Here is a 20,584-nt window from a genome sequence, read left to right on the forward strand (position 1 = left end):
CCCAATGGCCCCAACCTGACCCAACCCATTTTGATGAACCTATACAAAACCCACCCGTTTTGCTACCTCTAGTTTAGAATTTGGGATGTCCTCAGCAATGTACGACCTGGGAATATAAGTATACAATAAGTAAAAAAGAAGCCTACCTTTAAAATACCAAGGTGCTTTACCATTTGAGCAGACATGAATGTTGCTCCAACACCCATAAAAGCACATAAGCAACTAAAGCCTACAATAAGAGACAGACTTAAACCTTTAAAAAAACATATCGTGTTAAAACCGTCATTTGGCATGATTTCAGTTTTTTATTCTTTTTAGATTCTGCTTCCAATTGCATAACATACCATGCGTGATGAGTTTAATATAAAAGATAGATATCTTTAACCCTGAATAATCAAATAACCATAAGCATGATGAGTTTAATAACCTTCATTATCGCTGATAACCAACGTCTGTGCCTCCGTCTTTCGTCGGTCGTCCTCCGACAATTGTCATTGCATCTTACAGAAACAAAAATCTACAAAAAAAAAAAATAAAAAATACAAATCAGTTAAATTAAACACAAACCATAGAATACCAAATCATCCAAATTAGTTTCAAACTCTCTTACCAAAGTTTGCTACATATTACTTATCATAAATCGATTAATCATTGGAGATGAACCTGCGATGCTACTCGATTCCTACTTTTGATAAGAAAATGAATGTTAGTCGATCGGATTTGCGAAAAGAAAAAAAACACAAATAAAAATAAAAGCGCGTATAAATGATCATAACAGTTAATGAACAATTTATTTTCTTTTCTTTCGTTTGATTGAAAAGTACATGTAAATGAATCATAGGCAAATACATAATTTGAGAAAACCCTAAAGCAAAACAGCAAACCCATCTTCAGAAAAAACAACGACCAAACTTACCTCAGCGACAACCTATTCGAGAACGGCGACCAGGTACACACCTCTGTTGTCGGAACATTCTGTTTGAAACCACTGCCACCGCTAGGACTTAGCCACATTTCCATCATACATCAGCTCTGATCCACACTAAAAACCATCGCTGGAATAGTCGTGATTTCTTCCGGCGAAAGCAATAGAGAAAGAGACTAAAGCTGATGCCCTGCATGGTCAGACATCATCATCACTATCGTTCTCCCACATTACCTTAAATTATGGATCCAGTGAAAAGCTTTCGTTGATGCACACATTCAGTCAACTAAAACCACATAAAGCTTGATCCAATAAACATAAGTATATGTGACAACTTGCCTTGTTGGAAAAAAAAAACAATACCCGAAATGCCTTCAAATAGTGGATCGAACAAAAGCTTGCCTTGTTGGATTCATAAATTCAATGGCTTAAAAGATCCTTCTACATCCCAGTTGTCCACAGTTGTCCACAAACAATTTGTATGCTGTTATACATTAGCATTCTAAATAAATAAAAATCAAAAGAATTTAAGAAACATAAATAATAATAATAATAATAATAATAATAATAATAATATGAATGAAAAAAAGGGATAAAGGACATACATCCATAGTAGTGGCTATGCAGTTAATCTCGGCGTTGTAGCGGTGCTATAGCGTCGATATCTCGGTTATCGGTGGTAGCCCAAAAAATCGTTTTGTAATATCAGCATTATCTCGGCCAGTGACAATTTCGCCGATATTTAGTAAAATCTGTAGCGGCTGTTTTTTTATACAAAAGTGAAAAGTGCATTAAAAGGTCAAAATTTCACATTTTTTATACAAAAGTGCATTTCACAGCAAAAAAAAAAACTGCCTTTAAATGGTGCAAAAACTCCTCACGCAGGCCCGGTTATTTCGGAGTTGCATTCTTGTCCGCAGGACATGCGGAGGTGCATTGGGAGCCTGTAGAAAGTTGGATGATAACATGTATAATGTATCAAGGTAGAATTACTTCTTTGGCCTTTAGAAATAGCTTCTCCAATACAAGTATAGCTTTGACTTTATATTATGCCAATCAACTCCTTAAAAGAACGATGATTCTTTAGTGACTCATAACCACCAGGTCCTGCACCCGGTCTTTTAGCAGGATCAATATTCTGCATCATAGTTTTTCATAATTTAAGTTAGTCTAAACTCAGCTAAAGTTGTTAGTCTAAAAAAGTCAGGAGTTATATAACATATTGAAGAAATCAAATGCAAAAAGTTGCTATGGTTTAAGCGCATCAATCATCGACTTTTTCGACAACCGGTCTGCATTCAATAAAAGCTTCTCCATTTTCTGTAAACAAAAAACCATAACACACAATCAAACAAAACTAAACACAAGCAAACAAACATCAGACATTCACTTAGACATTTCATCAAACACCTTGTCTACATTCAACCAGTAATCATATTCTCAATCCCCACTGTTTGTAATTAGATTTCTTATAAAAATACTTGATATATATATATATATATTAAAGTATATAGATGCAAACAAATCATAAATTACTCAATTAAAACTCTACCATATCATACATCACTATAATGTATAACAACTATAACGATTACTTGAAACGACTGATGGGATAATTGTTTCGAATGATAATTGAGACATACATAATCCACGAAATCATCAACTGATAACACACCGAAAACAAAAAACATGAATAGAATAAACAAAATACCTAAATCAATTTTGGAAAACGATATATAAATTTCGAAACAAAGAACACTTTCTCCCGAAAGTTTTAGGGCTTTTGATTATTACAAAGAAAAACATATAGAATACATGAGATTAACGGAATAAACTATACTAATAAGTAGAATATATGATGGATTATGTTGAAAGATGTACCGATTGAAGAATTAATTGTAGAAATGAAACGACAGAGAGGAATCCGGTGAGTTACCTTGTTACATTTTCTCTGACGAAATCAACTTCTTGACTCCTTCCCCTTCATAATCTTCTTTGTTTTCGTCTTCATAATCATAATATTCGATTGAACCTACCAAACGCCCAATTAATAACCAGAACTTCAAATCAAACTTGTTGGCAGTTACTTGCTGACTCAAAACTGATTTGAAAATCGATCTAGGGTTTCAAACTGACTCAATTCTCGTTTAACCCTTGAAAATTAGACACATAACCCATTTGAAAATCGAATCTCTTTCAGAAATATTACCTTGTTCGATTGAGCGACAAAATCAAAACCGATTCGACAACTCTATATCTATATCAATATCAATGATTAACATATTAAACATTGATTAAAGCTAAAAAATCAAACGTTATCAAATTACATCATAAAAATAAAAGAAAACATACCTAGATAAGAGTTTGAATGCTTGAGATTTAGGGATTTCTAGGGCCTGGAACAATCGCTGCTAGAGATGAAGCCGTAGATGAGATTTAGGGTTTGTAAAATTGAATGTGTGATGTTTTGAGAAGCTGTGTGAATGTGAAGAGAAATCAATTTGGCAAATTGGAGAATGATTTCAACTAATTGATTGAGAGAATTTATTAGGTTTCCAAATTGAAGAGGCGGTTTCAAAAAAGTGAGCGTAGGAAGGAAGGATGAGAGATAGATGAGAGAATGGCGCCCATTTTTCACAATTATCTGGCCAAAGAGAGTTGCCACATCATGGTCAAATAGTCAACCTTTATTTTGCTTTAGTATAATAGATAGATTGTTTTCATAGTCGAAACAACATACCTTTAGATTTTCCATTTCTGGCTGATTTAACAAGATGGTCGAGTCGGATTTAACTTGAGTTTAAGATTCTATTTCTGGCTGATTTAACAAGATGGCCGAGTCGGATTTACCTTAAGTTTAAGACTAAACGAGTCATTTTTTCTCAGCTCAAAAACTTTTGGACTATGTGTAGTGGTGTTACGTCCTTGCTAATTTGGACATGACCCCTTGTGAAACACCTCTCCAACCCAAAGCTAAAGGGGGCGTTAGAGTTTCGAACGTCATTTGCTTCACGTTGCAACACATCGTGAAGATGGAAATTACCTGAGTGGGCCAATAAGAAAAAAAATTGTGTAAGGGTAACCTGTTTTCACTTTAATCATTTTGTCGCACGTAATCCACTTTTTTATTATTTATTTTCATTTATATATTATTTTAATAGGTAATGTGTAATGAAGACTTGTGAAACCATTACACACTAAATGTGAGAGAAAAAGTGAGTTAGAGCTCATGATTACGTGACAACGATGTGACAGTCACCTTTTAATGTGACAGTTAAAACGGTTGAAAACATTACACATAACCTTAATGACACGAAGTTTAAGCTCAAAGTTAACTCAGAAAAAAACTTGTTATAGCTCGTAGATCAACAGGCGAGCTCGTGCATCTTTAAACTCTTAAAGATTTTTTAAATTATTTTGTACACATAACTAACAATAAGAGTTAATTGCTCGGATGGTCCCTGTGGTTTCACGTTTTTTCACGTTTAGTCCCCATCTTTTAAAAATAGCATGTATGCTCCCTATGGTATGTAATTTTGTTACTCGGATAGTCCCCTAACATTTACTCTGGGGACTATCCGAGTAACAAAATGATAAATCATAGGGAGCATACCTGCTATTTTCAAACTAACTGACATCTACTCAGGGACTATCCGAGTAACAAAATGACAAACCATAGGGAGCATACCTGCTATTTTCAAAAGGTGGGAACTAAACGTGAAAAAACTTGAAACCACAGAGACCATCCGAGCAATTAACTCAAACCATAATAATAATAATAATTGTACATATATGAATAAATATAACAAAAAGATATTTGTTTTTTGTCTCTATAAAATTGAGGCTAAACGTAAGTCTTGTGTACCAAACGCACTCTTATACGGAAAAAAAAAAAGGTGTAGTAATGACGTGACAAATTTAACAGGGAAAAGTTGTGCACATCCAACAAAAACCATAAAATAAAAAATACGTTTAAAACATCACTACCATATGAAGACATTATTAAAAACCAATATCTCATGTTTTTTTGTATTTAAAAACTTATCATAATATCAACTTACAACCATTGTATAAACCCACTATTATCAATGGTTGACCATTTGTGAAGTGGAAATTGAATTGTGTCAAGGTCTCATTGTCAAGCAAAGTGTCATTTCGAGGAATCTTGTAAAATTACAATGACACGTATGAATATATACAAATTCGAATCAAGATAAGTACACAATGCACTATCGTTGGTGAAAAACGACACCCCATATAAATTCATTTTCAACGATATTTTATATTATTATTGAACAAAAAAAACTTTGCAATAAGCTAATTGATACAAGAAAGAATAAAGGAATAAGTTTGATTTATAAAATAAAGAAAGTAGAGTAAAATGGCGAAATGGACCATGACTTTAAGCCACTTCACTCAAAAATGAAACTTTGTGTATATGAGTTCCTGAGGTTTTATTTTTATTGTCATTTTCATCCAATTAACAAACTGGGTTAGAAGTTTTTATTAACTACTCCCTTTTTTACTGTTTGTCTCATTTAATTGAAATATATTATGACATAAAATGATGATCGCATCATTCATTTAAATGAGTAAAACAACCAAAAAAAAAAAAAAGAGAAGTAAAGAAAAAAGTCTAAACTAGTTTGTCAATTGAATGAAAATGACAACAAAAATGAAACTTAGGTACCCAGATACAAAAGATTTCATTTTTTGAGTAAAATAACAAAAGTGGGATAAAGTCGGCAACTATTTTGGCATTTATGAGGAATAACGAAGTATGGAAGTAGTTGTGACCATAGCCCTGTGTTACTTTTGGACCAATTATGTGATATGATAGTTTAGGTGAAAACATGTAACATGGTGGTTTATATAGACCGTATATTACATCTTTGGTTTCTAAGCTATCACTTAATAGTTAATATATCAGCCTATGACATCATAGCCTAGTGAAATATTGGGGACAGAATAAGACTTAGGGACTATTAAGTCTTGGGTTTTATTCTTACAAGAGGTTTTTTCTCATACGTAAATATATAGTTTACTCGACTTGTCAACCCTGAAATACACATGACATTACATGAAATGATATGTTACTAAACTTAAGTGACATAAGAGTTGAGGTTAACAAATATACACAAATGGATTGGAATGAAGCGCTAAAATACAAGGCGAGATCACTTTTTTAAAAAGTTTTACGTGGTCAAGATTACTTCATATCTACGCTCTTAAATCCTAACTTCATTTACCTCTCGTTTTGTTTGTAAGTAACTTGAGCGTCAAAACAGAATCACAAGTTCTGGGGGTGTAATTCTCTTTTGGCAAATGTTTTTATAAAACATGTCATAAAAGTTAATTCCTTCATCATGCATATCAAATTTCTCATCATTATGAATATTTGTTCAAGGTTCTTTAGTTTTATTAATTCTATTTACTAGGTTTACTTTTTACAATTTACATATCTCTATATATAATAAAAGAACTAAGGTTGGGACACATGTCCCCTCCACATTCATCTTAGACAGGTGTCAATCCCTCATTCCATTTGCTATCGTGTTCATCCCTCAGCCTATCCACGCCTCCTCCTTATTGCTAAACCAGGGTTTTTTTTCCTTTACATTTATTCTTCCTAACCCTAATCTCATTTCCCCCAAATTTCTGCTGTTTCAAAATGTTTGTTCTCTCCTCTATTCTCAATCTATTGTAAAATGTCATCTTCTACATCAAAGATCTACTTTTTTTTCAAGTCTTCACCTTCATCGCAAACCCTAATCACAATCTAGGGCTTAAACAAGTTTTCCCACAAATATGGTAAGAACCGACCCCTTTAGAATCGTTTCTTTCTTCCAATTTCTTGAATATTCAGCTCCAATATAGGGATTTATGATGTTTGACGGTGGTTGTTATTTCCTGGTCTGTGAACGGCGAAAGACCTGATTTCCTGGTCTGTGAACGGCGGCATCTAAAACCATAAGGTCAGACAAATCCTTAATCTTTATTGTGTTTTGGTCGTGGGTTTTTATTTTGGTCATGCGAATTAATTGCATTTTTCCAGTAGCGTAGTAATGGGTGCTGGTTTGGTTTAATTATATGTTCTTGGGGATTTTTTTTCTTCTTGAAGAACCAAATTGGGGGTTTTTTGAAGTGTAATTTTACTAATTCGATTTTTTTACAGATTAGTGTTTTCTTTAGGAATTCATTTTAGATTAGGGTTCTTTTTGGGTCTGGAATGTGTTTCTGTTACACATAAGGTTAATTCAAAAACCTTTTGAGATAAAAGATCATTATGTCGTACTTATATCTTTTGCATTTATTGATATGGACTAGGTTTATATAAACCCTTCGATTTTATTTAAACTTTAATGGTGATGATCGTTTTCAGCATGCTAGACACGATTAAACAAAACCTAGAGGTTGTTTTTTCAAGAGGGTGTTAGGATTATTTGAGTAATTTGAATACAATCAGCATTGTATGCATCATATTGAACTTTTAATCGGTAAACAGGTTCATTGTAGAGTTTCATATTTGTGAGCTTTAATCACAACATAACTCATGTGTATAAGAAATTATTCAAGTTCTTCAATCAAGTAAAGATATTCTTCATATTTACTTTTTTTTCCAAACGACTTTAACCAAACCACGCTATTTAACTTTTGTGTTTTTGGTTTAAATTTAGTTAAATTACTTTTGTTATGTTATATTTGTTGGTAATCAGAGTCATATAAATGGAGAATAAAGTAAACAAGGTTGTGGAATTGTTTTTTGAATTTTATTGCTTGAAATGGAAAACCTTTTACCTGTTTGCTTACAAAAGGGAAATGCAAAGAATCATAACAACGGAAAAGTTGTAATGCATAAAGATAACCTACCAATAGAGGTGTACAAAATCTGTGCACATGTTACAAACTAAACCCATTTTGGTGAAATCTGAAAAACATTCTGAACCATTTTACTTTTTAACATAGACTGTAAAAATAGACCCCATGTTCGTGACTCAAACCTTATTTTTGTGGAGTCAAATAATCAGACTTACTTTTGTTTTAATTTTGAGTCAAAACATCTGTTTTGGTGAGTAGTCAAACCTTCTTTCTTTTGTTTTAGCGCTCCAGCCAAAAAACATTAGAGCTTCTGATCTCTCTACACATAGAACTTATAATATAGCACTGATATGTGAAAACAACATTGCCTGATTTATTCTCCATGCATCAGAGAGTAAATTCTGCTGATGCTCTGTATAAAACGAGCTGAAGGAGGGTGTGAATAAGACTATCAATGAAAATATACATTAACTATACACCAAACCCATTAAATTGATGCTAACCAGAGTCAACAGCTTTTATTTCCCTTGTAGTTGCATCAGATGTCATCAGTGGTTTGATAAAGAACTGTGCAAATCTATACAAGAAATTAAGAAAATACATGCTAAATTAACACAGGCCAACAGATTATTGTGCAAATCATGTCGCTGCATTGAAAAACTGTTTATATATACATAAATACATATTTATGAAATATTGAAAGCTTCATATATGATTTGTTGATGCATCTTCATGATATAGTAGGATAAATTTATTATATACATAAAAAAAAACCGTTCACTTGGTGGGCCTTCGAAAACGATTATTATTTTTCGTCGATTGTATTAGTTATGGGGATTTGGGGGAGAAATTGAGGAGATTGAGGCCAAAGAATAAGATGGTTAAGTTTTTTTTTTTTTTTTTTTTTTTTTTTTGAGTTGATCAAGGCACATACATTAGCATCTGCACTCATTAGTAACGAAAGGGGAAACAAAATGTGACCCAATTTTTGCTTCTTATTTTTAAACATAACAATATAAACGACTTAAAATTTTGTACCTTTCTTGGTTTTGAAGTGTATGAAGCTGCTAAGTCATCATTTGCAGCGTTTAAAGCCGAGCGAATAGGTAGACCGAGATTTCAGAAAGCTTCTGTTCTTGGTAGAAAGAGGAAACCGATTGGGGAGTAATTTCTCATTAGGTGAACCAAGTGCTGCTGACTAACCACTGCTTGTGCGGTACACAGGCTTCAGGTTTGGTTTAATTATGTTTCAAAGTCGTGTGGTTTGTTGCATTGTTCACAGTTGTTTTAGGCTGAGGTAATCTGACAATGTAAAGTGTGCATTTGTCTAAACTTGCTATATTTCTGTCAGAATAGATAAGGGGTGTTCATGGGTTTAGATTTTGTAATTTGCATAAGCTTTTAGTTAGACAGCATCGGAATACAATATCTCGGAAGTGTTTTTGATACATACGTAATCCGGCATGAGGCCTAATTCACTGCTAATTAGTCCATGTTAAATAAGTAGCCCGGTTCTCTTTTTCCTTTTACTGTCTTATATTTTCATTACTTTCACTACTAGAGTTATATTTGATTGATTGTATAGAAACTTGTATATGGATAGATATAAACGCTTAAAAAAAGTACAAAAATGGATCATATCTAAAAAAAGCACTATTTAACATTTTTTAGAATTTAGTTTTTGAAATTAGAGTTAATTACTGTTTTCGTCCCTGTGGTTTGTCAAAAATCACTATTTCGGTCCATTAGTTTAAAAATTGCGATTTCAGTCCCTGAGCTTTCACTTTTGTAACCATTTCAGTCCCTGTGGTTTCACTTTTGTAACCATTTCAATCCATTATTTTGTTAAGTACAGGGACTGAAATGGTTACAAGGTGGACTAAAATGGTTACGAAAGTGAAACCACAGGGACTGAAATCGCAATTTTTAAACTAATGGACTGAAATAGTGATTTTTGACAAACCACAGGGACGAAAACAGTAATTAGCTCTTGAAATAAATACATTTTTGGCCCAACCCAATATTATAGGAATTGGTTGGGTTTTAAATAGATGACAGTGTATATGAGTATTGCTTATTTTTTATATACATTTGGGCTGGCCCCCTTAGTCCAAAGCTATAGCCAGCAACAATTAAATAATCGATATCTTATTTTTACAATTATAAAACATATATATTTAAGTTATAATAGTTATATTCATGATAAATTTATTCTTAAACCTTTAATCTTAATAATCTTAATCTTTTTAATCATTTTTTTAATTAAGTAGCACTTTACGTTAACCTAATTGATGAATATTTCTTCTCTTCATGTAATTTATCCACATTCAAACTAGATTACTTGAATACTTGCAACTGGTTTTTTTTTTTTTTTTTTGAAATGTTGTACGGTATGTGTTGATATCTTGGTACTATTGTTTGATTTGATGAATGATATGATAATATATTTTTTTTAATTAAGTTGCATTTTTTTGGTTGTGGGGAGATTCTAGCATTAAGACAGTAAAAGTTGAACAAGAGGTTGGTTCACATGTTAGTGGTGAACCAGATTCATAATAAGTAAAAGATGCCTTTATGCTTTTTGTGTTTTTGTAGGTCATGTGAATATGCATTGTTGGGAACTTGTAACTTTACATGCATTCAAACTTCTCAAGATAGGGTTGACTGAAGCTCTAGCCATATGATTTGAAAAGTAAAAGTAAAAAAAATTATGTGTGATGAGCGTGTACGGTTAAAGAGAGGAAAAATTCAATAAACATATATTTTTTTTTTGGCGAAGGCGTGGACCGAGTGTAGCAACCCGAGGTTTGATTTGAGTTTTTCAAGATGATTTATTTTTAGACTTTCAATACAGTGCGCTGTTAGAAAGACTTGATAATTATGTAATACAGTGCAATAGTTTTGGTTGTTATTTATTTACTTATTTTTACATTTTTCATGTCAAATTACTTAGTTTGTTATTTATTTACTTATTTTTATTATTTTAATTTAGATTAACATTAATTTTTGTTATTTCATACTCTAAACAAACATTTCATTGGAACATTTTTAACAACGGAGATGTCGACTTATATTTCCACACAACTTACTAAATTAAAACTTATGTTCATATATAAAAAAATGGAATTTATAGGTGTCAAAACATTATTATTTTAAATTACTTGGTTTCATTTTATTTTAATTTTTAAAAAATCATACATCATATTTATTAACATGTTTTAAAATTTTACTTTTTTAAACCCGTGTGTCACACGGGATATAAGCTAGTGTTTTTCGATATTTCCATTTAATTCTTTCCATTCCGATTTATTCTTTGGAATTGGATTTACTTCTCTAAAGTAATAACTTTCTTATAAGTAATTGTTCTCTCTAAAGTTATTATTATATTTGAAATATTGTTATGAATGTAGCAATGTAGCATTCACAAGATCTTTGAGGGCCCTATCCTATGATAGATTATTATACGCTTTTAGGATCCTCTAATTTTCGAAGCCGACACTTTTGACAATTGTTATTTATTTTTATTTGTCATAAAATATATTTTTTAAATTAAATACATAAAATACAAAATGCGTTCTTATCTCCAGAAAGATTTGGGTATATCTAGCAAATCTTTAATATATCCACGTGGCATTATCTTTTAATATGAATTTATTATTTTCAAAAGCAACAATGTTCTAAAGCGGATCCGGGTTTCTTTAAACGGGTCAAGTGGTCATTCGGTATTAGTACCAACCCGAACCAAGTTTTCATCAACAACTGTTTTTGTGCAATGAAGGATTTCATAATTTTTTCACCATGGTTACTAGGGTTTGCTTTATAATTTTCATTTTACATATACAAAACTTTTCTTTTTTACCGAATCACAGGCCAGCCTCAACATTTTTTGAGGCACTAAGCAAACAACAAAGGCGATGCACTTTTGAATTGGTATAAAGAAAACATCAGGTCGGCTTTCTGCTTTTCAAGTCTCAATTGCAAACACAATATCATAATTCAAAGTATCAATTAGGGAATTAAGGCAAATATTGATTAAGTAAATCACAATATATAGATATTGCTATAAAAATTAGCCGTTAAGCAACCTGGATTATCTTTGCGACACCACTAATTTCCCCTAATTTCGTCTCAATTGGCGACGCCATTGAGCGGAATTAGTATGTACGAAGTTACAGTTAGTGAGAATAACAATGGCGGCCAAAATAAAATACGAAATGCATATTGAATAGAGATAGAATTGGACCTCTTTTATTTGAAAATTGGTTCTTTAGTTGGATCTTGCAATAAATATAGTTTTTATTTTGTTCATTTGGGGCTAATTCAATAATACACGTGCTATATAAAGATTTTTAAAGAAAACCAGAGGCCCCTAGTTTTTTGGGCCTAGTCCATTGCCTAGATCTATAAGCCTTTAGGTTCAATCCTGCCGGATCAAGTTAGGTCAACATCGCTAATAGATATTTCAATAACATTATACATTTTTGGAACCTTGCTTCACACTTAAATCAACGTGACCAAAGCATGAAGTTTTAAAAAGTATCCACAATAAGTAAAGAGAGAGAATGAGGGACAGAGATGTGTGTGTTCATGCTTCCGCGTGTGCGTGAGAGAGATGGTGTAATATTGGTGGCAACAATACTGGTCGCTTGTTGAGGGGTCACGCGTACGTGTGAGAAAGATGGTGTGATAACGGTGGCAACAATACTACTTGTCGCGTGGGTCACAAGTGATAGTGGTGCCTATTAATCGTTGTAAGTGGTGTGGCATCTTTATTTAAACTTGTGTATGAAACCATTTTTATTAAAGGCCTTTTGCTTCCATACAAACAAATGTGAACTCCACAAGGGAATCTATATCCTAAAAGTTGCATAGCAAGTTCACTTTAAACATACAAAAAAGTTTTATTCTACTTGATTCATACATGAACCAATGAGGGAAGAGTAATTTTTTTTTTATTCAATTTGAAGGTTTAATTTTCTTTTTGTTTAAGTTGTTTATTCAGAATAAATAATGGATTTCTTTTTAATTGCTTCATGCATAAACCACTCTGTGATTAGGCAAAAGATGTAGCTGATTTTTCAATTTTTCAATCCACAATAAGTGAAAATTTCTCAGTGAGCTTGTATAGAACTAGTAAGTTCATTTTTTCTAATGGGCTCCATGATGGCGTGTTAAGTTGGTACGAGCCAATGTGGGATGAGTGCGGTTTGCGTTACTTGTGTTTCAGTGTTATAGGGTTATGGTCTGATAATTTACATGGTTAATCGACTTTTGATGCTTTATGTTACGTATAAAAAAGGATAAAGTCGTAACCCATAACCTTAGTGTGCACTATGTTTTGCTGTTTTATAGAGAGATGATATCTAAAATATAGCATGATTTAGAGCAAGTGCTTCTAGGATCATATTGCTATCTCACTCATTATTTTTAAAAACCTTTTGCCGTGCTTCACAACTCCACTCTTTTCCCGACATATATTCTCGTGTTCGGTTAGGCAGGTGGGAAACACGTTTGTGTGGATCTTACCGGAGTGTCTCCTCTAGTTGAGCTTAGGGACAACCTGTTCGTGGCTGGCCTGGCTGTGTTGAAGGCAGAATCAGAGAAAGTTGCTAATGAGCAAGCTGGGGCTAAGAATCAACACGTTTTCATTCCCTTTGCTTTTTATACCTTTGGGTCCTTTGCCCCTGAAGTTGTTGGTTTTCTGAAGAAAGTGCAGAGAGTCGTCATGGCCGGCCCTGGGGTGGGCAGGGCCCGCAGGGGAGACCACTGGCCAGGGCCCAATATTTTGAAGGTCACAATATTCTAAAAAAATCCGATATGTATATGTAAAAAATAATAGGGTATACCCATACAAACACCAACATAGGCCCACTTACAAAACTATTTTTATTGTTTATATTAATTGTTAGCCCATTGACATTAGGTTTAGACCTTTAGTGAACTCAATACTCAATTTCGTTATAAAGCCTAAGGACACGTTTTTTTGAGCTCGAACATGGTACAACAATTTCTCAGGGCCGGCCCAGAGAATTGTTTTCAATTGGCATCAGTTTTGCAATTCAGAAGAGGGTTAAGATGTGACTTATTACCCGCTTACCTACCGCTGTTATGTAATTTCCCACTTCTATCACGAAATCACAAGCCAAAATTGTAAAAAAAGGTCTCTTTAACTACAAACGTGTTGGAAGGGAGGACGTCCCCATTTTTACTATTCATGCAATAAAAGGAGACCATCTTCATGGTCGGTCACTTAAGCAATGACATGATATTTACGTGTCGTTTTTAAAATTGGTCGGTAAATTGATATCACTCAGATGTTGTGTATATATCTATAAAAATAATACCGATATTATATTGTAATATATAAACATTTTTTAGTTGTGTCACGGAACACCAATATTTTTCAGTTAGATGTTTCATGTATTATGTTATGGACTAATACCATTGCAAGGTATGGGACTTGTCCCATATCGGTTGTATGTGCAACTGATGTGGTGTTTATATACCAAATGAGCTCTCTCACTTATTAGACTAGTCTTTTAGGTTAAGTTCTCTCGTTTGGTATGTAACATTGGTATCAGAGTCAGAACTCGTAGTGGTGGCCTAGAGAGAGGCAGAGAGCCAACCGTGACCAACGTGGCCGTGACCAACGAGGCTCGGAGTGGTGGCCTGGAAAGAGCCAGCCGTGACCAACATGGCCGTGACCAACGAGGACGTTGGCCCTTAAGGAGGGTCGATTGTTATGGACTAATACCATTGCAAGGTATGAGACTTGTCTCACATCGGTTGTATGGGCAACTGATGTGGGGTTTATATACCAAATGGGCTCTCTCACCCACTAGACTAGTCTTTTGGGTTGAGTTCTCTCGTTTGGTATGTAACATATTCATCCTCACAATAAAAGTAAAGGTGGACTTGGGCCAACGAAGGGGACTAAGAGTTCACGGTACATATGTTGGAAGTTAATAGATTGTGTCATTTTGTTGGGTGGAAACGAGGTTACATGGAATTGTTTCGTACCGGTAAAAGTGAATATTTTGTTTCGGAGATTATCATAGATTGACAACCCGACTAGAAAGAAATTGGTTGGAAAAGATGTTGATATTCCTTAAATGTTGTCTCCATGTTGCATGAAGATAAACTGTGAATCATGTTTTAGGCGCTTACGAGATCGCTTTGAAAGTATGGCAAGTGGCTATATGTTATTCTCCCGAATTCTTTTTATCCGTTGGATTCCATGAACTGGATCGCTCAGCTCTCAATTCATAAGTTGAAAAATATCGCTCATTCACACGGTTATGTCGACTACTTGGTGGGTTTTGTAGAAGTACCAGAACAAATGTCTTTCAAGAATTTTTTTTCAGGGGGTTCCTTTTGTTGATAGATTTTCATTAATTTTTTTCCAAATCATACAAGGTTTTCACTATTTTTTTTTTTCAAACCGAGAGGGTTATCGAAAACCCCCAAAATCCCTGTATCCGCCCATCTTTCAAGATATTATTAATTTATTTTTTGTTGTTGTTCGTCAATGAAATAAGAATGTTACTATCAAATGGGTTAATTGGTTGCAAAACCCATTACTAACATTGCAAATTTGCAATTGCTTATGTTTTTCTTTGTTTCTTGCTAGGTAGTGGTTTAGATATATAGTGATCGGTTTCGGTACAAAATGTACCGTATTCCAAAAAACGTAGAAAACAGATCAAACAAACTCTGATTAAACTCATTTCAACAGTGTTGGTTTATACTACGCCCGCCGTTAAAAAAAAAGTACTCAACATCTTAAAAAGGATTCAATTGGGCCGAGTAATTGATGTTTCCAACTTTCTATAGAGAAAGCCCATATTAAGGCCCATAAAAAGCCCAATCTCATACCCTGACGGGCTACAAGATATATTTCACCTCAACCACTCATCTACGGTCTCAATTTCTCCCCCCCTTTTCTGGTCGATTAGGGTTTTAGCGTTTCACAATCGCCTTCGAATTCAACAATCAGATCGCAAATCATCAACAAGTTCTTCAAGGTAATCATAATTAACCTAATTCTGTTTCATTATTGTTAGTTTTACAGGCTGTTTGAACAAATCTGACCCTTATTTACTTGTAATTTTGTTTTCGCAACGAAGAAAACCTAATAGTATTTGTTTATTTGACCTAATTTGATAGGCGAAAGGCGATGTCTCGTGTGTACGTTGGGAATCTGGATCCGCGAGTTTCTGAGCGAGAGCTTGAAGATGAATTTCGCGCGTATGGTGTTCTTAGGAAGTAAGTTTATTTCTATTATTTGTGGTTTTAATTACGTTGTTGTTGATTTTGTTTTGTTTTTATTTGTAAAATAGGATATATATAAGAGGATTTTTATGAAGCTTGATATACTTTGTGCTTCTTTTCCTATAAAAATATTGCTAATTATACATTATTCATATTATTTTTCAGAAATTTGCAAGAATTTGTCTTTAAAGCTATGTATATATAAATGGGTAAATCTGTGTATAAATTTATGTTATATTTTTAGAAGAATATTGCCAATAATATATTATGATACTAAAAGTTTGCAACAATCTGTCCTTACTGAAAGATAACAAGCTTCACGTGAATTGAACAATGGGTAAAACTTTTTGTATTTAACAATATGAATTTTTTAACGTTTTGGTTATTTTTTAAGGTTTTTATTATAGGATGGTTTGGATTATGAATTAACTCAATCCTTATATCCAAGGATGCTAGACCTTAATTGTAACTGAAATTAATGCAGTGTGTGGGTTGCTAGAAGGCCACCTGGTTATGCATTTGTTGAGTTTGACGATCGCAGGGATGCGCTGGATGCTATTCGGGCTTTAGATGGTATGTTTCTTGTCTTTGTAGAAGTACCAATGTACGGTTATTATTTTTGTTTTTTCTGTATTTTGTTGAATCTTATTGTGGTTTTACTTTTTGTTGTATCGATTGTGCTTATGTGTTGAATTTTATTTTGTGCATTTATTATCCCATGATTAACCTTTTAATCATCACAACTGTATTTCGATATGTTTAGGGAAAAACGGTTGGCGTGTAGAGCTCTCTCACAACTCAAAAGGAGATGGTGGTGGTCGTGGTGGACGCGGTGGTGGCGGTGACCGCGGGGGTCGTGGTGGCGGTGATGACCTGAAATGTTATCAGTGTGGTGAGCCTGGTCACTTTGCTCGGGAATGCCGCAACCGTGGTGGTGGCGGTTCACGTGGGTTTGGAGGAGGCCGCCGCCGTAGCCCTAGCCCTAGGCGACGAAGGAGTCCAAGTTACGGGCGTCGGTAAGACCAGATTTATTGTTGTGTTATGAGTTTTTGGTGATTTTTACATGCTATATCTCAATGTATAATTCTTGCAGCGTGGTTATTAGAATTTATAGCGTCAATGATGAGGTTAATTTAAGTGTTTTATGATTCCTTTTATTTTTATGATATTGACGCTATTCTTTTGTGGTTTTTGACATGGATGTTTCTACAGCAGTTACAGTCCTCGCTACAGTCCTCGTGGTGGGAGGTCACCGCCACCTAGGCGTAGCATATCACCTCGTAGAGGCCGCAGCTACAGCAGATCGCCGCCTCCTTACCGCCGTGCCAGACGTGATTCTCCTTATGCTAATGGGTATGTTTCAAATCTTTTACAAATGTCTATGTTCACGTGTATGCATCTTTTATTTGTGCCTGTGTGTGTTTTCAAGTGTATACGTGCGGTTAGGCAGTTTGTGGTTTTTCGATTTTAAATGTTTGGGGGGTTTCGTTGTCTTTCATTTGGTTTCTCAAAGTGTAAAATCATTTCAGGTTCATTTTTCTAAGTTTTGGACCATAAACGATTCTATCAAGAACATAGTTATTGATAGCGCAGAGCGTTCGCTATCGTGCGCTTTGTAGCGAAGCGCCAAGGTCTCGCAATCTGTATGTAGCGACTGAATAGCGTGAATGTAGCGGGATTCCGACCACGAATTTCGGCTCCGGTGCTGTAATTCTGCCGGAAACCTACCGGAAGTCAGGAAGAAGAAGAGAAGAAGAATAAGTGCGGCTGTGGTCTGTGTTTTAGCTTTTTAGGGTTAAATAACTTTTTGGATTTTAACCTTTAACCCCTCTATCTTTTCACTAGTTAACATATAGTCCCTAAAACTTGTAAAAAAATACATAAAAGTGTAAAAATAGTTTGTGTATTTTAACATTTAACCCCGTCTATTATCACTAATTTACATTTGATCCTTAAACTTCAAAATCTATACATAAAAAGTATAAAATTAACATTATATATATTAAAAAAAAATTAAAATTAGCTATTTTTTATTTCTTAAAATTTTAACTACCTTATCACTAAACACAAAATAGCGGGCGCTATTTGGTCGCTATTGCTACGTAGCATATAGGTACCTCGTCGCTATCTGTCGCTATTCGCTATCGATAACTATGATCAAGAAGTAAATATGAACCAAGGGTAGTGTTTAAAACATAATATAGTAATATAGTTTTGGCATGTTCTCAGTTTTTTTTTTTAAAAAATATACTTATATATATAAATGTTTGTTCTCAGAGTTTAGGAATGGAGATAAGCAGAAACAGTTGAAGATTGCTGAATGTAACAGGGTAGCTCTGCCTCAATAGTTTTGTTATGTGGTTTGTGAACATATCGCAGTCGGTTTTATTTATGTCGTCGGTATCATAATATGACATTTTCGTGTGTTGGACTTGGCATTTGATGTGGGACCGCACTATGTGGCTTTAAAAGGGGTTGCTCTCGACTCCGATCTTTAATGCAGCTAGCTGAAATCATCCTAGAGGTTGTTTTTTCACACTTTAATTTGAATGCTTTTTATGGAACTATCATACAGTGATATTTTTAAGTGTTTGGTTTCTAAACATTTTTGTTTACGTTTTTTTTTTTTGATGTTATGAGGTCTGGTCATCACCTGAGAAACGGCCTTTCGTCGTCTTCTACTTTCTGCACTACACCGCTTCTCATGGTTTTTAGTGACTACAAACTGCAAATTTTGGTCACAAAACTTCATATGGTTTAGCATCTTCGCTTTCTACACCTGCATGTTGCTTCATCTGGTTTTTAGTGACTATTTAGCGACATCACTTTGTTTATCTGCAACAAAGCTTCTTGTAGTTAAGACTCGTTACGACCCCCTAAATGGTGAAGACCGGGAATTAGACCACTTCATGCACTACACCGCTGTTTAGTGACTGCTTTGAATGATCATAACCTGTTAAGACCCAACACCGCCTCTTTGCTTTGTGCTTCATAATGGTAATAGTACATAGCTTCTGGCAAATTTCGGTCACAAAATTCGTATGGTTTAGCGTCTTTAAGCACTCTACGCCTGCATGTTGTTGCTTCTGGTTTTTCGTGACTGCAACAGTAACTTTATTGCTGGTATCATTCCCTGTATCTGCAACAAAGCTTCATGTAGTTAAGACCCAAGGTAGAGACTCGGACTAGGGACATTTTCTGCACATCACAGCTTTTTTGAGGCTAATTAGCGACTATTCAAACTTTAAATGTTGGTTACAAAACTTCCTATGTTGTAGCATCTCTGCACTCTACATCTACTTGTTGCTTCATCTGGTGTTTGGTGACTGCTAGTTTTTAGCGACATCATACTATCTGCACAAAGCTTCTTGTCATTTAAGGCCTGTAACCATTTGGAAAAAAATGTTTGCTACACGCTATTGCTGTTTACCAATTTTACTTTTGTATCGCTAGAAAAGACACAAGTCTTTTGAGATATAACATTAAACTGTAATGAACTTGTTTTTCATGTACCAATCACTATTTGTTGTGATTGTATGAAAACGGAGGTGATGACGTTACTTTCTGCACCTAGTGTTCTGTTTGCCAATGAGACGCTAATCAAACTGCATAGTGTGATCATTTTTTTGCATAAAATTTGTTTTTTGTATGCAAAGGTAATAGCGGGGTCGTAATTGTTGAACGGGTTAGTATTTTATTGATAGCGTAGAGATTGTAATCAAGCTTGCGTGAACTTGTGTCGAGTTTTTCAATTTGTGATCTCGAGTGCTTTATTTTCTAAAGGACGAGTGAGCTCTAGCTTGGTTTTAAGTCCCTTATTCTAGTTTTTAGCCTTTCGACCTGCATACCTGCTTGATGCTCAACATGCAAGATTTGCCTCCAAATCTCACTTTAAACATGTAAAACTAGCTATAAGGCCAGGGGTGTGGTATACTGCTCCTAGCTGCATCACCACCGTTAACATCTTATATCGCCCCCACTCCATCTCTTGCGAGCCAAAGGGGGGCGTCATCGAAGCTCCGCTAGCCAAGTGACGAGCGCTAAAGGGGGTGTGCAGGTGGGGCCTATTCTTTTCGACCAATTAAATCTTTACTTTTTTTTTGTATTTTGTTTAATAGAGGGCTCTAGACCATTGCATGCAAGTTAAAAGGGAGGTTTTCAAGCCTCCTATGTGACATGGGGTTGATGTGGATCTGACGTTGCGCTATAAAACCTCTATGGGCTTCAAACCACACCCCCAGCCTAAGAGTTTCGCTTTCTGGGTTTAACTTTAATCATGTAGGCCAATAGAAACACCAATTAACATATTATGTCAGTTACGTGATTGTTAAAAGGCATTTTCACCAAAGTTCACAATTTAAGCCTTTAAGTTCCATATTTTGATGTATGCATGTACACCCGTAATTAATTTATTTAACGAATGAATATTAATATAATATAATTAGTATTTTGACAACTTAACGGAATACTTGCAATTAAAACTTAAAAGAGTATTTTCACGATTTTGATTGAACATGAATAATTGCAGGACGCGCACATGTGAAGCAAGAAGAAATATATTGATATTGA

At 34.4% G+C, this 20,584-nt stretch overlaps 1 protein-coding gene and 1 long non-coding RNA gene across 3 annotated transcripts; one reads left to right on the forward strand and one right to left on the reverse strand.

Moving 5' to 3' along the window:
- Positions 1-2,017: 2,017 nt before the first annotated feature.
- LOC118488977 lies at positions 2,018-3,563 on the reverse strand. Its single transcript, XR_004885519.1, has 4 exons — positions 3,278-3,563; positions 3,135-3,182; positions 2,862-2,957; positions 2,018-2,245 (listed from the first exon to the last, which is right to left on the reverse strand). It is a non-coding gene; the product is annotated as an uncharacterized LOC118488977 (long non-coding RNA).
- A 12,068-nt stretch (positions 3,564-15,631) lies between these two features.
- On the forward strand, positions 15,632-18,618 carry LOC110925763 (serine/arginine-rich splicing factor RSZ22). Of its 2 annotated transcripts, none has more exons than XM_022169611.2 (6): positions 15,632-15,768; positions 15,911-16,009; positions 16,500-16,588; positions 16,779-17,031; positions 17,228-17,368; positions 18,293-18,618. In XM_022169611.2, exons 2-6 carry the CDS (start codon positions 15,921-15,923, stop codon positions 18,297-18,299), a joined length of 579 nt encoding a protein of 192 aa, XP_022025303.1. In that variant the 5' UTR covers positions 15,632-15,768; positions 15,911-15,920; the 3' UTR covers positions 18,300-18,618. The 2 variants fall into 2 exon arrangements, with proteins under 2 accessions (XP_022025303.1, XP_022025304.1); XM_022169612.2 differs by having other exon boundaries at positions 17,231-17,368.
- The last annotated feature ends 1,966 nt before the right edge of the window (positions 18,619-20,584 follow it).

The sequence above is a fragment of the Helianthus annuus genome, chromosome 17, assembly GCF_002127325.2.
Source record: "Helianthus annuus cultivar XRQ/B chromosome 17, HanXRQr2.0-SUNRISE, whole genome shotgun sequence".
Classification (NCBI taxonomy): Eukaryota; Viridiplantae; Streptophyta; class Magnoliopsida; order Asterales; family Asteraceae; genus Helianthus; species Helianthus annuus.